This window comes from Chaetodon auriga, chromosome 13, assembly GCF_051107435.1.
Source record: "Chaetodon auriga isolate fChaAug3 chromosome 13, fChaAug3.hap1, whole genome shotgun sequence".
Classification (NCBI taxonomy): Eukaryota; Metazoa; Chordata; class Actinopteri; order Chaetodontiformes; family Chaetodontidae; genus Chaetodon; species Chaetodon auriga.
Window position 1 is genome coordinate 15,953,776 of NC_135086.1, and position 21,841 is coordinate 15,975,616.

Consider the following 21,841-nt stretch of genomic DNA (forward strand, 5'->3'; position numbering starts at 1 on the left):
AATGAGACGGCAGGGGCCAAAGAGGGATGAGTTGGTGAGTCAGAAAGAAAATTGCACGCTATTTCTGCAAAGACATTCTCCTCTTCATATTTTACTTGTCCTCTGGGGTGGCTATGACCTGAATTTGTCCAACAATCGATGCTATCACTGCCTGATGGATGTGCATACTTTTACTTGAAACCTAAACTGTGCCTCCCCCTTGATTTTCACCTGAGCACACTCAGTGGATCTCATTGTGAGCCCACTTACTGTACCAGCGCTGTGCATCCTAATCAGCCAAGCGGACCGTAATAAGTTTAGCAGCTGCCTCACCATGAGATCTGTATCAAACTGTATCAGAGTAAATACCATGGACTGCAGTGTTTTCACCAGGCTGTGGTCCTCACTGTTAGCAGGGACAGCTTGCCACCAGAGCTTGGAAACCAATACTTTATAAATAAATTGCATTTGCAATTAGTTTAAACAATGATTAAACATCAATGTCATTCTTCTTTTTCTCCTCAGGTTGTTTCCAGCTATGTAATGTCTTTCGTCAGAACATGGAGATAGACCAGTGTCTGCTGGAGTCTCTCCCCATTGGCCAGCGCCAACGGCTGGTCAGGAGGATGCGCTGTGACCAAATAAGGGCGTACTACGAGAGGGAAAAAAGCCTTCAGCGCCAGCAAGGTAGCATCAAGGTTCGAGCTCCGCCTGCTCACCGCAAGAAGCACCGTGTCCGCTTCGGCCTCGCCGATGTCATTCAGGATGCCATCATTCGCCATGATGACAAAGAAGGTGTGTATGTGGGCGCACGTATGAGGTAGTAGTGTGTGTGAATGTGTACACAGTAAACTTTCGAGGGTGAGGATTGGCTACACGATTTGCAGTGCTGGGTCATTTGTATTGATCTATCACATGCAAACACCAAAGTGAGCCAAAACAGTGCTGCTGACTGCAGGTTACACGATTTGTTGTGCTGGAAGCTGAGGAGAACAGAGTGAAGCTTTTATCCGGATCCAAACAGCTCTCAAGGACACCTTAGCTGAGATGATAATGTCTGCTGTCGAAAGCAAACAGTAATTCCACACAGTGCCAATGTCTCTTTTTGTGAACTCTGCCGTCTGTCACCTGCACTGTTCAGTGGCAGTGACTAGAGGGTCTGAAATATTCTCCAAAGAAAAAGGATACCAACATGGGAGCTATGGCACAGCCTGGTGCTTGGTATACATCAGCATGTTAAGACATTAGGCCAGGAACAATACAATACTGGGCATTGTTTCAACCATTAAATCATTTGTTTCAAACAAGTGGGAGCCTGAGGTGTAAGCAGACTGCAGTCTGCTTGACTCCCAGTAGAGAGACATGCAAGTGCTCAGGCAGTTTTTGTGAGATCAGATAGTCAATGAATTCATAAGATTCAAGAGGTCCCCACACTTTAAAGGACATTGATGTGAAGAGGTTGCGAAAACAGACCTCGCTGTCTTTCTTTTTGACTATGCCAGTCATTTGCCAGTCCTTTACTCAGCTGTCCGGGTGTATCTGTGTCAGACCTACAAGCAGTCTTTGCAGGTCACTGTGTTAATCTCTGCTCTCTGGCTGCCAGTGAAGTTCAGCTGGGGTCTGTGCGAGCAGCTGGTGTACCATTGCAAACAGCCAGACTGAAACCAGGGTTCCTTGGCTTGGCATGAATCAGATCTGTTACCCCTCTGCCTAATGCCTACCTACCACCGTGGTTGTGTCTACCATGGCACTCAACCAGTCCCAGACTACCTTTTGTTTTGCTATGAGAAGGCCTCCTGGCCCTTTAATAGTGTTAATGGTAAGAATTAAAGATGGATTAAACGAATAGTAGACTCACATGCAGCATTCCCCACATGAGAATCAGCCTGGCTTGTTCTTCTGCCTGTATTGCTTTGTCCGTCTCTTTGAGGTGACGCTTGGTTGGTTGGATCAGCACTGGCTACATTTTCTTGATCGCTCCTTGTTGGTGCTGGTGAGCTGAGTGATAACAGTTGTTCTCACCGTTAGCTGTCTTCTCCTTTTGTACAGAGTGATAGGAATTGCCTTGAAAGTTGGATTTTCCCCAAAGTAATGTGAGAACATTTCTGGATCTTTTCCCCTTTCTCCAGAAGTATTTTATGAGAAGAAGGAGAGTTTAAATGCACTCGTTGGAATGAACGCCTAGGGGTGCATCTAGTGGATAGGTTAATGAATAAAGGATTTGACTCATTGACGATGGCAAGATAAACCAGCCTGGGAAGCAGAGCTCAACATCACAATTAAATATCAAACAGGATATTAGAGTGCTGACTTCCTCTTTATGATGCAAGTAGTTCATCATATCTATATCGCATATGCCTACCAGGACAATAGGACTATTTTTTGATCATTTTATGCTCTCAGTGTTATCGTTAAACAGATCCGCAAAATGAAAGTTGAAGTATGAAATGAGAAAACATCGTAACATGATAACCAAAATGATCGGCTGTTAGCTGATAGACAATGATATTGTTACCTTAAATGAACTGTGGATGCCTCAACTTCAGTTTTCAAGCTCTGTATCCCCCAGATGGTGACGATTAATGAGAAAAGTGACTGGATCTTTTGGTGGCTCACTGTTTTTAAGAACTTGTGAGTGTGCAAGAGAGAAAGAGAACCATTAGCCAAATGAGACTCAGAGACGTAACGGTAAAAGAAACACAGAGGCTGAGAGGGAAATGGAAATAGACAAGGACATAACTCTTGTTACGTTTCCTCTTTTTTAGTGAGTTGGCTCGAGAATTATATTCATAGATGTTAGATGTTCATAGATAGATGTGGAACTCTGCTGACACGGCACCGAGGTAACCAGAGATATCGCAAAGATTTATTTTCTTATCCTTTGTCTTGTACGGGAAATAAGATGAAGAGGGATAAGATAAAGAGAGGCAGGGTGGAGAAAAGATGAAAGGGTGGGAAAATGGAAAATTGGAAAGCACAAGAAATTGAAAGGCAGCATGAAAGAAGCATCAGGTTAGGCAGGATATTGTGAGGTTAAGGTACAGAAAATATCGATGCAGCACGTGGACCTATAGTTGGATAGGAGGACACTATACCTCATCTCCATTCTCCGTTCCCATCTGTCATATGCAAACATCTTGCTCGCCTGCGTTTTGACATTTGGTGAAATTGCTTTTCCCAAACCAATCTCTGAACTTTATCAAAGCAAGACGCAGGTGGAATGGCAGCACGTGTTAGCCTTGTTGCCATGGAACCTCCAATCAGTTTGTATTATGTCTCCGTTTTTCAACACAATAATGATATTAAAGATGACATTTTCGTGTCTGTGGTTATTAATGATGATGACTCCTGGCGAAAAACAATGTGAGAAGAGTTTATGTACATTTTTGCTAAATTTTAAGAAAGGTGAGCAACAGTTCAGGTTATTTGATGGTGATGAAACGGCTGTTAGTAAAGGTCGAAGTGGGCTACCTGTGGTTAAAAAACACTAAACCCTCATATGCTCTAGAGTTGCACCCAGTTTGAATTTGCATCCTGATTCCTCCAATATATTTGTCATCTTTTTAGATGGACAGACCTGTCTTTTCTATCACCCGACATTCTCATGCTTGTCTAGTTGAAGTATCACAGTGGTTAACTTGTTGTGTAGTCACGTATGTGTGTGCATGTACATTTGTGATTTGGCTCAAGAGCATCTGTCAGTCCGACACTTCGGTTCAGGGTAAAAAATACCTGCCTGGATGGACAATCGTGAAAGACAGTCATGGTCCACAAGAGAATGAATCGCCATGTCTTTGTGGGTCCCCTGACTTTTTATCTAGTCTTTAGGTGCAACGCCAGATCTTTCCTGACTGGCATTTAGGATAATCTCATCTCATGTCCCACCCATGAACACTTCCAATTGTTTTCAGTGGGGATGGCTAAGCAAGCCAGAAGCAGTGCTGGTGGGCATTGCTCCCAGTTCTCTGCTTTACTGGACGAGTGTTTGTCCCCTGTGCCAGTGTTGTTTGTCCTCTGCCTGTGTTTGTGTGTGAGAAAGCATGTGTGCATATGCATCAAGAGCTCGAGATGCTTTCCCGTCCATGTGGTGCATTTACTGTATGTGTGCATGCACATACACAGAGTCGTCTGATGAGCTGCGACCATTATTGATCGTGTGATTGTGTGTATGGATCCATCCTGCAGGAACAGCACAGGGACTCCCAGCCTCCAGTCAGTTCTCGACAGTGAGGAAGTGAAGCAAGCAGAGGTAACAGTAATAGCTTTCAGTCCTGTGTGGTGTTTTAGAGCACTGCTATGTGCCAGTGTTATACAATGCTCAGCCATTTGTGTTGATGCAGTCCCCGCCTCCAGATCAGTGCAGCAAAGCTTCTTAACAAACAGAGCAGCCAATTTTCTGGAAGTTTAAACAGGCCTTTGTCTCATTGATTCCAACCCCCAAATACCTCTTAATTCAGAGGAATTGTGACCAGGTGGCACTGGTGCTCCTAGACCGTCTTACTGTTGAACCCAGGTCAATATTTAGATGATCATGTATCTCCAGACAGCTGTTGTCATTTTAACGGACGTGCTGGATGGCACTGCAGCTGAAGTTGAAAATCAATGCACCACTCAGAGTGCTAGTGATGTCCTGTACTGCGGTGGGTGGTGGGTATCTCCAGACATACAGCCTTCTAGTCTTTTATTTATCAGTCAGCTTGCCATCATCAACCCACATCGATCCAAAACTCACGTGTCACACACACACACACACACACACGCACACACACACACACACACACACACACACACACACACATATATATATATATATATATATATATATATATATATATATTACAGAGAGAGGGAGATGGAGGAATAGGTGAATATGAATGTTAGAGGAATACATTGATATTTCTCTGCAATAGAGCATGCTGGGATTAAAGGCATGTCAAACACCTGTCATGTGCTTGACAGAACGGGGCCTGGGCCCACCGAGAAGAGGAATATGTCATGAAATCTTTCACTGGAATCCAAAGTGAAGCCTTATGACTCTGATATAACAGGGATCCCTTTAATGCCAACTGCATCACCAGGCAGCATATTGAAACTTTTCACTGGCAGTGGTGTTTATCTGAGCTTCTAATATTAAACCTTTGGTTCGCTTGATGACTCATCATTTCTCCTTTAGACTTTTGGCAGCGCAGATTAATTTGAGAAATAGCGAGGGATGTAAGACAGCACGAAAAACACAGGCATGGTTTTCTCACAGCAGCCTGCACTACTGAGTTTGAAGCTGAAATGCAATTTAGATAGTTTTCCTTCTGTGTTTGAGTATTTCAATTAACATTAGGACCAAGTGGGGACAAGAGAAGTGTGTAATTACACTTATTTTCCAAATATGGCCAGCACAGAAAATGGATTAAAACACGTTCACTTATTTGCAATCCCTGTAGTGTTTTCTACTGCTCACAAACGGCCAATGGATTTTCCTACTCAGCCTGCATGCTAGGTTTCCTGAGGAGACTTGACAAGTACTTTTTGGCCAAAAAAAAAAAAAAAAAGAAGTGTGCCATTCCAGCAATGCAATATCTACCAGGTTACACAATGATTGTTAGCCTGAGAGAACCAACAGCTACAGTACTATAATATGATGCTAATACCATGATTTATTCATCTTGAGCATCTTGGGCATAATTAGTGTGTGTGTGTGTGTGTGTGTGTGTGTGTGTGTGTGTGTGTGTGTATTGTTTTTTTATTTTATTTTTTTTTCAAATCATGGAGGCTATTTACACAATGTCATGGGTTAACATTTTCTCTCTCTGGTGTGTTTCCTTTAAATGTCTGGCTTTGATTTAGAGACTTTTAACACCTGAAATCCACAAAATCATCTCACCTCTCAACGAGTGGGCAGGAGATGCCAGTTCCATCTTACAGAACTCCTCATACGATAATCTGCATTTAGAGTTAACCATTATTGGGAAAACTGCGCAGCACGTTTTGTCATTAGGATCGAAACAAAGGAAAAATGGGGAAGCTCATTTCAGAAACATAGGGCAGCACGGTGAGACGGTGCCTCCTGTGACTCTGACTGTGTGATAAGGAGCAAAGAGACAGAAGCATTTATAAGAGTGAGGGATTTGAACAGAATCTTATATGGGGCTGCCAAGGAATGATGCTGTACATGGGGAGAATATGTTAGAGGATGAAAATTGGCAATACTGCTGTAAATGGTATATTATGGAGGATGCATTACAGGGATTTTATGAAATTCATAAAACATCACGGTCCAGTAAGATAAGAGCCAAAGAATCCAAAAGTGCTTTTAATCTTGTATCTACAGAACATGCAGGTTCAGCATGTGCATCATATCGACCTCAAGAAGTTCAACGAAGAACAGTATTGTTATCACTTGCATCGATTGCTGTGGAGGGTTGTGATATCATTTCCCAGCGTAGGAGAGAAGCATATCTAAATGCCCTTTTCAGGAGCGGAGAAGTGCTAATCCTTTTTTTTTTAACTGTCAAGTGTACTTACTTTGATTTTCTGTGTAGGCAAGAGTTCCTGAAGAGCTGTAGTCAGGTCTCACACAAACACAGAGACAGGTTAAACACAGATTCTCTGTCAGTCTGAGTGACAGTCGACGACGTCGAGGCGAGCAGGTGAGTCGCTGAAGCTCCGAGAAGCAGCAGTTACCTTGTACGTGGTTGGCTGTAGTTCCCAACCCGCCTCGCTTTGTCAACATATACCTTATTTAGGTTTCTCTCCCTCTCTCTCGTCCTCTCTTCCTCTCCCTCTCCCACTTTGCTACCAGTTCCAATCTGGTTGCCATGGAAACTCCACATATGTCTCAAACAGCTGTTTGGCAGTTTTCCACAAAATGACAGCCAGCTTTGCTTGATTCCCACTCTCCATTTCTTTATCAGCAGCCTCCTGATAGATGGGTGAAACACACACATGCACACACACGCACACACACACACGGGTGCGCTCCAAGACCAAAGATTGAGATCAGCATATAATCAAACACCAACTGACGTATAAAGATTTAGCGTAGTGAGAAAATGAGTGTCGAGGCTGTGGGACGGCGTAAAGCTGTTCGGCTGTATGGAAATCATTTTGCGGATATAAATCTCTTTGATGATCCGTGTTCGTTTTCTCTTTCAGCTCCATTACAGCAGAGAAACAATGTTATTCTTTGCTGTAAACCTGCAAGACCTCCTTAATAACTGGAAAACAGGTGTCTTAATTCAATCATTTTCATCAGTGCTATTCGTGCATGTTCTTCGGTAATGTTGCCTTTTCTAGATTCCCACTGAATAAAATGAAACTGTATCCTATGGCAACACATTAAGTGTAGAAATGCCATAGCAGGCGATTCTTGGCCTGGCCTTTAAGAGATGGAGGACAAAATCAAGTTCCTTGTTCTGTGCAAACTATTTTTTTTAAACTTTATAGGAGGCTAATGTGAGCTTCAGGGCTCTGAGTTAAATAAATCAAGTGCATTTACAGGTTTTTGTTTCCCAGGACGGCACTTCTGTGCTGTGGGGGGATAGTAATAAAAGACTACATATGGAAGCTACCCCCTTGATTTGTCTCAGTCAGACTGTTAAAGCCTCATATTAGCTTCAGCTGAACTTTGGAATATATGTTTACGAACAAGGACACTGGATTTTGTCCTCTATCTCTTCCAGTGGTCATCAACACCTGACTATCATTTTAAGAAACACATGGAAAACTGTGAATCTGTCCCTTCAGTCACAGTCATCTTAAAAGAAACCTTTATAGCCTGCACTGTCACTACGAATGGAAACACCAAGTAGACACAGTGGATTTGTGGGCTTCGGACAGACTAGAACAGTGGTTGGTCTTGACGAGTTTGCCGATTGTACAACAGTACTATTGATTCCTAATTGCCATATCGCCAGACAAACACTGTGCTTCTTTTCTTTAACTGCCCGGGGGTCAATATGTAGTGCTTCACCTTCGACCTCTCTTTAGACACATTCAATAATGTGCCATAAATCTCTGGTAGGGTGTTGCATCAAAGACTAACACTAGCTGCTTCTAACAGATGGGAAGAGTCTGTTCTGATCACTGACACTCACCAAATATCATAGTTTGTTTTTGCAAAGAGGCAAATCGTGCGATACCTCGCATGCTTGCAAATCGTTGCTCTACATTCACTAATTAACAGACCTGTGATCTACTGTTTGATAGACAGGAAAGCAAGAACATTAACTATTCCCTTGTAACAACTCAACTGCTAGATGAGCCTTAATTGGTGGTTTGCTGTCTTCAACCCCTACAATATGTTGAGGAGGCGGGGGATAATTGTGCTGATTGACTCTACGGTTGTTTCTCGTGAACCATTTTCAAGTCCATCAAGCACTGAAGGCCATTAGAAGAGTGAGAAAACGTCTGTGTGCAGTGTGTGCTTGGACTGTGTAGTAGGTGTGCATGTGCTTCTGAAATGATTTGTCAACTGACAGAAAATCAATTGATGAAGAAACTTAAATCAGCCAATATGTGGAATTTTGTCTTGCAAAGTAAATTAAACAAATAATTGATTATCAAAATTTGCCGATAGACCCAGTGTTTCAAGTCTAAAAATAAGCTATTTGGAGGCCACATTTTGGCTCTGGGAACTGATGATTAATATTTATTTTTGATATTTCTCTGAAGAATCAATAATCCACTTGAAAAGGTGCATAAATTAATCTATAATGGCAAAAAACTGTAGCAGCTTATTGGGGTTTGGGGATTGGTTTGTGAAACATACATATGATGCCGTCACACCTACGCCATGTGTATATACAGTGTAAACATTTTGGAGGCTGTACTTTGTGGTTCTTATGGAATTTTATGAGCATAATATTTAACCAACACCTTTCTGAGACAGATTCAGCATCTGAATCTTATAAGGCAGGATTTATGAGTTGTTGTATAAGACTTCATTAGTTTTGCCTCGGTGCACCTGAGAGCTGTATATGCTCATGCTTATGGAGGCTTTGCAGCAGTGATGAAACATTTGTGGGATCAGACAAAAGCAGAGACTTTGGTATTTGATCTGTAGGGAGAGCAGCTGTACAGCAGCTTGTTAATGAAAGTTAAGGAGTCATAAATAGAGAAGTACATGTTCAGTTATTATTCAGACCGTGTCTAACAGGTGTTGGTTTAAATATATGCTAGTTTCTGGAGGCCATATTGTGGTTTTGTTGTATTGCACAGTTATTTTTGTCATCTGTATACAGGCACAGTAAAGTATGGTTACAATGAAAATGAATGGTTTTCCAATGCACCTATTCAATACTAGAGGAAGATTATTTATCTTGCTCATTTATCTTGCTATGCTCATGGTATGTGTGTGTGGCTGTGTCTGGGTTGGATGAGGATATTTAAGCATGTCTGTCAAGATTATGACCCTTTAAGTGAAATGGCCTCAGTGGGGGCATCAACAGGGTTCATTAGCTGGAATTGTCACCACCATAACTACCAGAGTAACTGTCCTCTGAGCCACTGGCTTTGCTTAAAGACTAGTGTTTGTGTGTGTGTGTCTCTGTGTGTGTCTGTGTGTCTGTGCGTGGCGTGACAGTGGTGGTTGTTTTGCTGGTATAAGGTCTATCAGGGTTTAGTCAGTATCCATCTAGTGCAGTCAGTGTCAGTGAAATCACATATGTCCAAACCGCAGCAGCACTCTGCCTCTCTCTCCTGTTTGTCCTGCTCTATTTATCTGTCACACACTTCAGTCCTCTCTCTCTCTCTCTCTCTCTCTCTCTCTCTCTCTCTCTCTCTCTCTCTCCCTCATGTTGAATAAAAGATGTATCAGTAGTACAGTAAAATCACTGTGACCTTGTTTTGCTTACTACTGTCTGCTCATTTGTTCACGGCTGACTGCGTGAACTTGTTAGCAGTGGTTTGTGCTTTCTTCAGTAGATCTGTGTCAGTGTGTGAGCACTGACAGCTCACTGGAGCTTACAGTATGTGATGTGAATGTGTGTAACCCAGAGGCTCTCTGACCTGCTGCTGGAACAAGGAGCTACCAAACACACATGCGAAAGAAACGCACTGACGTGTCAAGGACAGTCAGAGGACACTTGACACATATTGGTTTTGGTAGTGAGTGGCAGAGATCCGTGTGCCTGCGTGCGTGCATGTGCGTGCATGTGCGTGCATGTGTGTTTGTGTCTGTCATGCCCTAAGCACTCTGTCTGTCTTCACACATGCAGGTGTTAACACATGGATGTTTCTTGTGTTGCAGTGTTGCGTCTCCTGAAGGAGGGAGCAGACCCCAATACTCCCATTTCATCTGGGGGATCCTTGCTACATCTGGTGAGATACACACAAACACACACACACACACACACACACACACACACACACACACACACACACACGTTTTTGACAACTGTTGTATTTTATCAGCTGTCCATGTATCCATGTATATGTACATTTCTTTTTTTTTTTTTTTTTTTTTTTTTTTTTTTTACACTTAAACTGGTCCATCTGCCAGACTAAACTCCTGTTTAGACCTTGATACCTGCAGTACCCCTGAGCACTCTGGGCTCTTTGTTCTGAATATTTCTCCCTCCGATTGTTCAAAACTGCAGGAAGTTAAACTGCAAAATGCCAGTTTCCAAAAAAATGAAGCTGCAAAAACTCTTGTCTGATTACAGATGATGATCATTGAATTCATCATTGATCATGAAAAGCAGTAATAGTGTGTGTGTGTGTGTGTGTGTGTGTGTGTGTGTGTGTGTGTGAATTGTGTGTAAATGATTTGGACGTATCAGAAAGGAAGAGGTGAAGGTCATATCCTCTGACATGATGGTGTCCCAGTAGCCATTGTGCATGCCTTCATCATTAGCATTTTACAGATTCTTGCACACAAATCAGCCCTGTGGCAGTACAGGCAATGCGGTACAAAACAATTTCACATACATTAATCATGATGCAGTGAACCATTCATGAACCATTTATGTTCAGTGTTTATAGTCAGCAATGCTTCAGGAAATATACATTTCTACACACCACACAATAATGATGAAATGTACTGTCCTTGCGTTCTGCAGTGTGCTCGCCAAGACAATGTGTTCGCGGCGGAACTTCTCATTGAACGAGGCCTGAATGTCAACCTGCAGGATGAAGACCTGTGGACAGCCCTGCATGTAGCGTGTGTGTGTGACCATGCAGACGTGGTGCTGCTGCTGCTGCTGGTAAGAAGCATGCATGTAAACATAAGCATGCAAGATTTTATACGGTGCCACACACACAAACACATACACAGATACGCACAGACACACATTTAGTCATTTTCCTGTTGAGCCTTGCAATTCCAAGCATGTCAGCTACAAATTAGATTAGTGTTTTGGAAAGGGTCAGCCTACTAGCTCCATGTTTGGAATTAGCTTTGAAGCAGTGGCTGTATTTACACTAGATATCCAGAATTTTTCTCGCCAGCTACAGCGTCTTCCATTGAAGAGGGGTTTTTGGTTACTGAGGGTCTAAAGCACGACTTCCTGTTCTCTGAAAAACCCAGCTGAAAGTGAGAATATTTAGAAATCGGGCATGAGCATGATATCAAAGAGAGAGCCTGTTTTGTGGGGGATGTTTCTGGCTCTTGTACTGATTAGGTCCATAACGAGAGCAGGGCCAGCTGCAGGGGGAGGGTATGCACATCCAGCCCAGTCACACAGTGGGCTGGGTCTGTTCTGCTGGTGTTGATTAGACCCAGGGAGGGTTAACTGCAGTCTGGAGCTCAGTAGAATCCAGTACAGCCTGGTTCTGCTGATTGGGTCCTGAGTGATTGCTGACTGCCTGTGTGCGGGGCAGGAAAGAGACGCTCCTGAGAGGCGTGGGTATGTTTGAAGAGGTGCCAGGCAAAGGGTGTGCAGAGTGGATCTGTCAGCCTGTAGTGACTGTACGACTGTTGGCTCCTTGTTTGTGTATTTGCATGCTTTTAATTTCCCTCAAGACAGAGGTTCACAGCAGGGTGTGATATAGATAGACCAAATACAATTTATGCAGTAAATTACACTTTCATGATAGGCAATACCATGAGAGAGAGACAGCGAGAGAGAGAGACAGTGAGAGATTTACACCTCCCTGAGAGGCAGTAACTAAATGCCTCTCATTCACTACCAAGACAGAGCTAGTTTCTAGTAAATGAGGTCATATTTACACAGAACTCAGCCCTCTTGATAGAAAGCAGGGGCTGAAGAAAGAAACAGGAAGAACATTTCTAAGATATTCAAAAAGTCAGATTCACCGCTGTGAAAAGCTCAGATGTTTCTCCAGCTTACTGGAGCACCACCAGAACATTTTTCAGCTTTCACAGCTGAGTGTCCTTTGATACTAAGTGCTTATTTATTTGACTGTATATTCCTCTACTCATGTGCCCTCGTGCATGCTTGTGTGATTGTGAGTAAGGCAGGAGACTGGAAACGTCTTAATTTCCCATTTTTTTTCTCTTCAGTAAGATAAACACTTGATTTTCTTTTGCTGCTATGATCAGCAGGGAAGATGTTCTCTGAAAGGGGAGCCCAAGGCTCTTCCTTTCTGCCAGGGTAAAAATAGTCACAGTCAAGCCATGTTTCTGAAAGAGATGCAGCATCCCTTTCCTTCTATTCATTCATTTTGACACCCATCTCCTCCACCACAGACCTTGCCAATGCCCAGTCATTCTGCTGTGTTCTCTGCCTTATTAGAGCTGTAAGTGGGAGATCTTCCCTCTGAATATAATGGGTTTATGTTTTAATGAGAAATGAAACAGTGGTCGCTGGAGGAGCTTGACTGGCAGCTTTATCTTTGATTGGCACGGGAAGGAACAGTGCTGCTAATATGCACTAATCTATTGTGTCCCACTCCTCCACCTCTTTCTCCGTTTCCCCTCCCCTCGTCCTCTGCTCCTCTGTCCTTCATTTCCTGTCTCCGGTTCCTACGCAGAGAAGCTTGGAGGTTTTTGCTGACAGAGATGTTACTGGGCTCGTCTTGCGTCGGGGGGAGGGCTTGATGAGAAGTCTGGGTGCGTTGTCACTCTGTGTTCGGATTGGCAGCAGCGTTAATTCTCTTATCTCCTGCCTCCAAACAGCAGGAGAGGGAGTAAGCCATTTCTTAACTATGTCGTTCCCAACCCATTTCCAAATGCATTCCTAAACCCATTCCAAGCTCCAACTCTGGTTCATGTTCGTCACTGAGAACCTGGCATGATTGGCTGGCAGTTCAGGCACAGTGTCTCTTAGCAAATGAAAATGTGACAAGGTGTATAGTTCTTATGAATGATTCCACAAAAATATTGCAGTGTTAGTGTAATATCCAATGGTGAAACAGTCAGACTAACTAACAATCTTTTCTTTTAAGTTCAACACTGTCCAGTTCTTAATTAGGCTTGGCTCACATACATGCATCAGAATCTGTTGGCTGACCGTCTATTCCAAGCCACAGCCCACAAGATACTTATCAGATCTTCTTCTAGTGGTTCAATTATGTCTTCCTAATTTTTTTTTTTTTTTTTTTTTGGTGAAAAGTGACTGAACTCTGACTGAAAAGATGTGGTAAGTGATTAGAGTTAATTGCAGACTTGCCCTAATTCTGCCTCACTGTCTCCCTGAGAGAAAGCTTCTAATTTTCGACAGTGTCAAAAGTATGGAGCCTTGAAGAACATAAAAATGGGTTTGACTGTCGGCTCTTCAGCTGATTTAAAGAAAAAGAATTTGTCTTCCTTCCTGTCTGACTGATCGTAGTTCTCTGTGAGACACTAGCTCTCGGTCTTTAAACGTAGCAGGGGGAGATGTAGCAATGCAGTCACGTGATTCATGGGAGACGGTTCTGTTCCAAAATGTTACATCTCATCTCGCAGCTCCAAACCCAGCAGGGTTACAGATGTAGGATTGACCCACTTTCCGTGCTTGTAAATGATGAATTGGAAATTTCTGAACTCTGAGTCTTTTGAAGTCAAACGTTGAACAGCAAACCCCTCGCTGCACCAAACTCCATTTAACACCAGTTGAATTTTTTGATGGTTTTCTACTGATAATGTGGCCTCGCCTGAACATGACAGTGGTTCATCAAGCAATTGTTGCACATTTCTGTGGTTGATGAAGAGCTTTAGTTGAGGCCCCAATCCTTCAGAGTCTGACAAGTTCTGGAAATTTTTGGTTGAATTTTTTTTTTCCATATTTTTGTTCAAATGCATATTTTGTGAACCAGCCATCAGTTTAGAGTGATGCAGTCATTGCTCAGTTGTAAAACATGCTGCCTCTGATGCATTTCTGTGTCATAACTCTTTTTTTGTCTGATGGTTCTTTGACACTGGGTTACTTTTTCAGAAAAAAAACAAAAACATTAAGGCAATCTAAATGGTAGCTTGTACATTATGTATTTTTTGATACACATACAATTTTACATAGGAGAGTTGGATAATCCACTTCGTCACACAGTCCACAGTATAGATTTAAAACAAAAGTGTATGGAAACTCTTTGGTGTCCTGCTCAGCCGCAGGGACAGCTTTCAGCGCATGGTTGTTATTGATTCTGTCGCTGCATGTAACAACTTCCATTATGAACCTCGGCCAGCGTAGTATGAACACTTCCACCTCCGTGACGTCCGAGTTAGATTCATCATACTGTGATGGGGAGCGTGTCGGGGGTCAGAGGTCAACTTGTTAACCCTCCGCTGCCAGCCTGCGCCAGCTCGTTTATAACTGTCAGCACTTATCATGTGAGCTCAGACACGGCTCCAGATCGATGGCCCACGCGTCATGCTTCCTTCGCCATAATCTGTGTCTGGTGATCTTTAAGCTTTGTGTGCCATAACTGGAACATAAATTATTTCTGCAGTGACAGTTTGCTGTTGTGAACTAGTTTACAACTGCTGTAGGCTCAGGAGGGCAAGTATAGCATTTTTTAAATTCATTTTTCACAGTGCACATTGTCATGTTATTTACTGTCTTGTGAACAATTTCTGTGTGTGTCGCAGGATAAAGTCCTGCTATGAAATGTTAAGTTTGACTATATTTATATTTCCCACATACATATTTTTTGTACAGCTGTGCGTGAAGCTGGCCAGTGGTGAGAGTGACCTCTTGACACACAGAGCAAAATGTATCTGTCTGCCACCTAATAATTTCATCCAGCCAGACCCCTATTGACTTTTACTGGACCTTGAAGTGAATTGTCTGGGTTAGCACACCGCTTCAGTACCCTCTGTGCAGTACACATACTCACACATGCGCACACACAATAACACACACATGGACTCAGTTGTTAGCAGAGACACCCTAAGTGGAGCTGTCAGGTTTATTAGGAAGTTGATTACGGTTTGGGAGCGAGGCACAAATCTGAGGGATATAGATGTAGCCGTCCAAATTTGAAAATGGGAGGTAAGTGAGGGATAGGGGATGATGATGATGATGATGTGTGTGTGTTTGTGGGAGTAGTGGTGGGCAGAAGGGGCATAATATTATGCTCTCTCTCACTCACTCATCATCTCATCTCGTGCTCTTCAAGCTGTGCTTCACGTGGTGATAAGGTTTCATGTTTTCTCATGAATAGTCAGCAGCTGATAGTTGTTAATGTTAATTAATTCCCTTTGTTAACCCCTAACTAACCCTCATAAGTGAGCAAAAACAGCTCCCTGCAGACAACACAGATGGGTGCACAATGAAACCGCAAAGCTCACCAGAGCAGATCCTCTGATAACTGGAATTGACGGCATTGTGCTGCCTTTATCGCGCTGTAATTGCTTGGCATTTCTTGGATGAAAAACGCTTCCTCGGAATATCTGCAAAACCATAATTGAAAAAAAAGAAACTGTTGTCTGATTTAAAAATCAATTAAGAATTGCAAGGTTGCATAACGGGTTTTAGACTCAGTCTCCTTGTGGTTTTGGTTTTGTGGTTTTCAGAGCACAAAGGTTAACGGCTCTTGTGTTGCTCTGTCAGCTGGCTCTCTCCCGCAGCCCTGTTCCTTCCATTTTTCGTTTCCCGCCCCTTCCCAGTCTGCCTGCCTGAGGACTAGGTCGTAAATCTTTTTGCCGCACTGCAACTGGGTTGTTAGAATTCTATTAGCTGTAAATATTCAATAAGGATCCTCACTTAAAGTCCCATGTCCGTGTTATCAGACGTGGTCCAGCTAGGATCGTTACACAGACTTGTCTTTTATGGTTTAGTCAAACAACAGGAAGCATTTTTATGGCTGGATGCTGACAATCGCCACCAGAAAGGATGTATGTTACTTTTAGTACCTAACCCCAAAGACGGGGTGATAAAATGAAAAAGACAGAAGTAAAAGTCCACCATTTTGCCTGGTTCACAAAACCTTTCTGCTCTCCTGGTTGAGCTACGTTTTCACAAATAATGAGTGCAGCAGAGTCCCTCCAAAGAGAAGCAATCAATCATAACCATATTGTGACCAACGACTGTGCTGTCGTCAGAGTAACAGTCATTAACGGAGCCCGAGGGAAGGTCTCCCATGTTATCTCACGCTATAACAGAAGACTGCTCTAGCAGAGTCCCTGTTGAGTAAACACACATTAATCTTGTCAGACGCACACACACGCTCACCACGGTGATCCCAGGTAACGGTAACCAACGCCCTCGCCCTTTACTGCCCCACCCCCCAGGCGCTTTTTTAATGAGTTCTTTAATTCACTGTATTGTCCGTTAATGTCTCTGTGGTTCTGCTCAGGTACACGCCTCTGGGAAGCCAAGATAATGGGCCCCAATTTATCATCAGTTCAAGTCTGATTAATGGCACCGGCTAAAACTCTGTTTGTTTGTGTCTCCTCTGCTTTCTCCTGCCCGGTGTCTGGAAGGCTGGGGTGAACGTTCTGCTGCAAGATGTCAACGGAAACATTCCTCTGGACTACACTTCCGAGGGCACTGAGACCAGCTATATCCTCCGAAAACACTTGGAGGAAAATGGTAAAGCACTGCGCACCGCTCGTTTCTATTTCAACTATAACTACTATTTCCTTCATTTACGAAATATTGGGGTTGTGTGAAATGTTTAATAGAGCATACCTGCAGTTAAGCAGGTGGTGTTTGTGTGTGTGAGAGAGGGGGAGAGAGAGAGAAGGTGAAGTGCACCCTCAGGCCTGATGAGGGTGAATTTTGATTGGGGTACTCGTCTCCTGCAGAGAGAGGGGAAGGTCAACACAGGAGCTGTGAATAACAGAGATAAAGGCACTGGGGAGTTGGAGGCGCCATGAGACGTGGAGTGACAGAGGGAGAAACGAGCAGCAGAGAAATACAGAAAGACATGCAGATAGAGAGGGACAGGAATCCGACAACACTGCACAGAGACAGATATAGACAGTGATGGGAGGTCTTCCCTCATCCTTCTGTCAATGGCCATGGGATCACATGACAAATGTATACGTCTGACTGCAGACAGCTAACTCATCAAAGCCCAGACCACCCCGCACACACACTCACACACAGGCTCGCTCTCCAACTTCTCAGCCACTGAAATTTTTTTTGAGACTTCACTTGGCTTCTGTCTGCCAGCCCCCGTGGTGATCTCTTCCCTCCTGCCTACCTTCCGCTCCCCTGATACTCCCCCATCGCGCTGGGCTTTGCCACCATGAAACACACTCTTACTCATACAGGCTCACTCTGCCTCTGTTGCTATAGCAACTTGGCTGCATGCTCTCCATCCCCATCAAGTTTGTGTGGTTGTGGGAAAAAGACAGACTGTCCATGTGTCTCTGCATCAGGGAGAGACAGAAATTCAGTTTTTCTTCGTATTGTCCGAGCTGAGCGGCTCTCGTTTCATCTAACGCTGGATTCCTACAAACCCTGTTAAGTTAATGTTCCGACGAGCTCGATAAAAAGGTACACATCCTGTTTCTCTCATTTGCTTGGAAAGATAAACTTATTGATTAGCTAATCCAACCACTTGGAAAAGTCCCATTCGTTAGTGGCCTAGAGCTTGTCTGAGTGAAATATAGATTAATTGATAATCAATCAACACTATTACAGCAAGGTCCACTGTGTGTATATGATTATGGAGCAATGCACTAACCTTCATAGTTTGGGTTAGGTGACCTCTGTTTGTCAGGAGACGAGCTGCAGTGGACCTGAATCGTTCAGGTCAGGGACTGAAGCTCTGTATGATCATTGGATGACTGTGATCAGCTTTGGGATCACTTTTGGGCATCGATAAAGCTGCCAGGCTGTCTTTTTTAGCACAGGAGGGTTTCCCGTTTGGCTTCAGTTCGTGGGTGTATTCGCTGTCAGTGCTGTACACATAACCAGTATCCTAAAATTACATGCTGTAGTCGTGGTGTAATTCAGCACAGACACTGCACAGTCACGATCAGAAAACACCAAGCTGAGAAAGAAATGTGACCTGACTCAAACCATTTTGAGAAACTTAGTTCTGCAGAAACTGGGAATCTTTAATTAGAAAACATGTCAGAAACCTGTACTTGAATATAAGTCATCTTTACCAATTGCAAAAGTCAGTTAACCATCTAGTCTGTTTTTAATAGGTTTTAATAGGTTTGAGTTTAAAGGAATAGTTCTGCAGTATGGGAAATCTGCATTTTTTGCTTTCTCACTGAGAGTTTAAGTAAGAAGGTTGAAACCAGGAAGTCACTGCTGTCGAAATAGTCCGGCACCTAACATCCTATTAAACCATAACAGTGAGCTTTACAGGTGCAGGCTTTTTTTTTCCCAGCATGCCAAACTATAATGGTGATTGGGTTTTTTAGGTGTGGATGTGTCGTCCATACATACCATGAAGACGCAGATACCCAACACGATGCTGTCTGATGTTCGACAGCTTGTAGCCACAGGGGGAGGCCTCAACCAGCCCAATGATGATGGGGTCACTCTGGTAAGTAAGGTCTTTTAGCTCAGTTTTTACCAGACACTGAAGCTTTTCCTTGTTGCTATCACAACTAAGGGTGTTCTCTCTCTCTGAAGCTCCACATAGCGGGTGCCAGTGGTTACAGAGAGGTGGTATCTGTGTTGTTGGAGAATGGTGCAGACCCTCATCCTGCTGACAACAACTTTTGGACTCCTCTCCACCTGGCTGCTAAATATGGACAGGTAATTCACAGCTGCTCAACAAAATCTCACACTGTTCTTGACTTTAATGAAGACGTCTCTTAATTTGAACTCAGCTCGCTGCATTGATCCAATGTGATTGGAGTCACTCATGAACTGAATGGAAAAAATGAAGGAATCATTGATGGATTGTTGCTCTGAGGAAGTTTCCTCCGGGCACCCTGCACACACTCTGATAAACTGCTCTTTTTGGCCTATTGATCAGAAACAGTCAAACTGCTGGCACACAACAGCAAACATTTCAGGTTAGCAGTCTAATCGTCTCTTTTAGAGGAAAAGAGATTGATTTTCAAATGGGGAGGAGGTGAGCTGTTAGAGTGATGAGATCTGGTGGTTTGGAAGGGCTCCAACTATGAAGGAAGAGAAGTGATCACTTTCAGATCTTGCTGACCCAACGAGATATTTAATTACATTTCTGGGCTGTGTGCTTGAGCTGCTGACAAAGACAATTTATTCATTCAGTATTTAGAGTCGCTCTCCATGTCTTTGGTTCATCTACCCACAAGGCATGTTTTTTTTTTCCCGACTAGAGTGTGTCTTAAAAATTCTTCCTTCCTCTCTGTTACCTCGCACCTTTTCTCTGTTTCATTCATAAAGATATTTTACCTTTGTTTTCTTCCTTGCCTCTTAAACTATATATCCATCCTTTCTCTATATACAGTTATTCTTTGTGTGTCTGTGTGTGTGTGTGATACGTACAGTAAATGCATCTGACTTCAGAGTGGCAGTCTAGAGGATTGGGGAATTGATTATTTTGCCCTCGCAGTGCTAAATCACCTCAGCCATCGGCTCTTTACTGGTGCCAGTGCTTTGCCTCCTGCATATCAACTACTCTCTGAGCCTCCTTAACACTCACTTCCTGTCACCATTCCCTTATAGCTGGTCTGACAGTGATGTGTCAGTAATGCAGGACATGATGTTTTCAAAATGTGTGTATGCATCCAGCAAAGTAAATTACCGGTCCCACTAAGAGGTTTTTCAGATATGAGGCACAAGCAAACAGTTTGGAAACACTCGCTCGCAACTGTAACACCAGCTGGAATATTAAACCCAAAGATCCCTTCTGCAGTGTGCTATACATGTTAGACTGACCCTTTAAGAGGATGTATGACCCTATTACTGCAGCTAATTAAGCTTCCCTCTCTCGGTCTTGTGATAAGTTAGGGATCGTGGCTTCCTTGGTTTGAGTCGAGGCTTTTCGAGTTGTACTCTCTTGAGGGATGACTTTTAAATAGTTTTGTGTTGGAGTTTCAAACAGAGATAATGGAATGGTAGAATACAACCCTACTGGGACTGGATTTATTCATTCAGTTTTATAATAAAGGTATGAAGGAAGTTGCGGCAGTACAGCCACTACCTGATTTATGGCAAAATGCTCTAATGTTAATCTCAAGATTAAGTCTCAAGACTGACTGACATTATTAAAGGGACATATGGGCTGTCTGTCTATGAGGATGCTTTCTCCACGCTGATCCCCATGTACTAATGACCTTTTCCTGCTCCTGCTGTAAACTTTGACTTGTTGAAGAGTTCAGATGTTGTGGTGCCACTGACGTGTTGTCAGTATTTATAGGGTGTGAGTGCAGCTGACGGGGTATGTGGGCAGGAGAGATGCTGTGGACTCATAGCCGAGCAGCTGTTGACATTGGTCACAGCCAGTCTGCCGAATGCGCTGAGTCACTCTCCTCCACACTGCAGACAATGTCGTGTTACCCTGCAATAATGAATCGAAGTTCTGCTACTTTTAGAGCTCTTTGGAACTGAAATTAGAAACATGTTGGTTATTCATCCATTTCAGTAAATGACCTCCATAAAGCTGGGGGACTCACAGGAGTCATATTGAAAAGACAATGCCTGACAGTGAGAAGCAAGTATTTTCCTTTAAACAAAGCTCGTTGCATTGCAGCTGAATGTATTAGTCTGAAAACTGAGCAGTAGGAGGAGATGTACTGGGTTTGTCATCATGCCTCCATGCCGGTGACAGCCGTGGCTGGAGGCAGTATGTTTTCGGGTTGTCCATCTGTCCGTACATCTGTCCACATGTATGTCCGTCTGTCTGGCCCATTCTTGAGAACATGATACTGCAGCAACACTTTGAGGGACACAGAACTCATTTTTGACCATAACTCAGTGCGCTAATGATGACAACATTTCACACAAATGTCTCATAGGATAAAGTGATGACATTTTAAGGTCAAAGGTCAACTTCACTGTGACATCATAATCTTCTGCAAAAACACTTTTCTGCCCTTTTTTCATGTCCATTGCTCAGGAACAGAAGGGCAGGTTGTGAACACATTTCACATTTGGACAGATACCGAATTGGTGACACTGATGTTGAGACTGTGCTGATTGTACAGATCTTCTGTGCTGCTGGGTTGAAGATGTGTATGAAGCATTTATCTGTAACTTTTTTGCAGGAACATCCATATTTGAAGCATTGTAGTCCACCACAAGATCATTGAATTTGCTGATATTGAGCTTCAGGTGATTGTTGTTGCACCGTGTGATGAGGCTTTCTATCAGTCCTCTGTACTTATTATTCACTGAAATCATATGTCAGTATCCTGATAACTTCCATTTCACCAAAACAGACATGGATGTAAACTGCAAATTGACTGGTTGGTGGAGGCATACAACCGCGAGGTGGTAGTTTTAGTTTTCCTAGAATGTTTTCCTAAAATTTAGTCTGGTTGAGTAGATGTATTTCATCAGCAGCCACACTCATTTTCATTTGAAACGCTGCTTTTATACTTATTGGGCTGCTGAGACAGTTTCTGGGTCATGCCATCTTTCCTACAGTACCA

General features: G+C 43.2%; 1 protein-coding gene across 4 annotated transcripts in view; it reads left to right on the forward strand.

Annotated features, from left to right (window-relative positions):
* The window catches only part of myo16 (myosin XVI), an 89,666-nt gene that overhangs the window by 15,987 nt on the left and 51,838 nt on the right, over window positions 1-21,841 (forward strand). For 3 of the 4 annotated variants that reach the window (XR_013077952.1, XR_013077951.1, XM_076746704.1), the window contains exons 2-7: window positions 505-774; window positions 10,223-10,293; window positions 11,034-11,177; window positions 16,775-16,883; window positions 18,677-18,801; window positions 18,891-19,016. Coding sequence is in view for 1 of the 4 variants with exons in the window: in XM_076746704.1 (XP_076602819.1) it covers window positions 505-774; window positions 10,223-10,293; window positions 11,034-11,177; window positions 16,775-16,883; window positions 18,677-18,801; window positions 18,891-19,016 (845 nt within the window). In the remaining 3 variants the exon portion in view is untranslated. Of the gene's footprint in view, window positions 1-504; window positions 775-10,222; window positions 10,294-10,829; window positions 11,178-16,774; window positions 16,884-18,676; window positions 18,802-18,890; window positions 19,017-21,841 lie in introns of those variants that run through there. The other variant, XR_013077953.1, reaches the window with a different exon arrangement.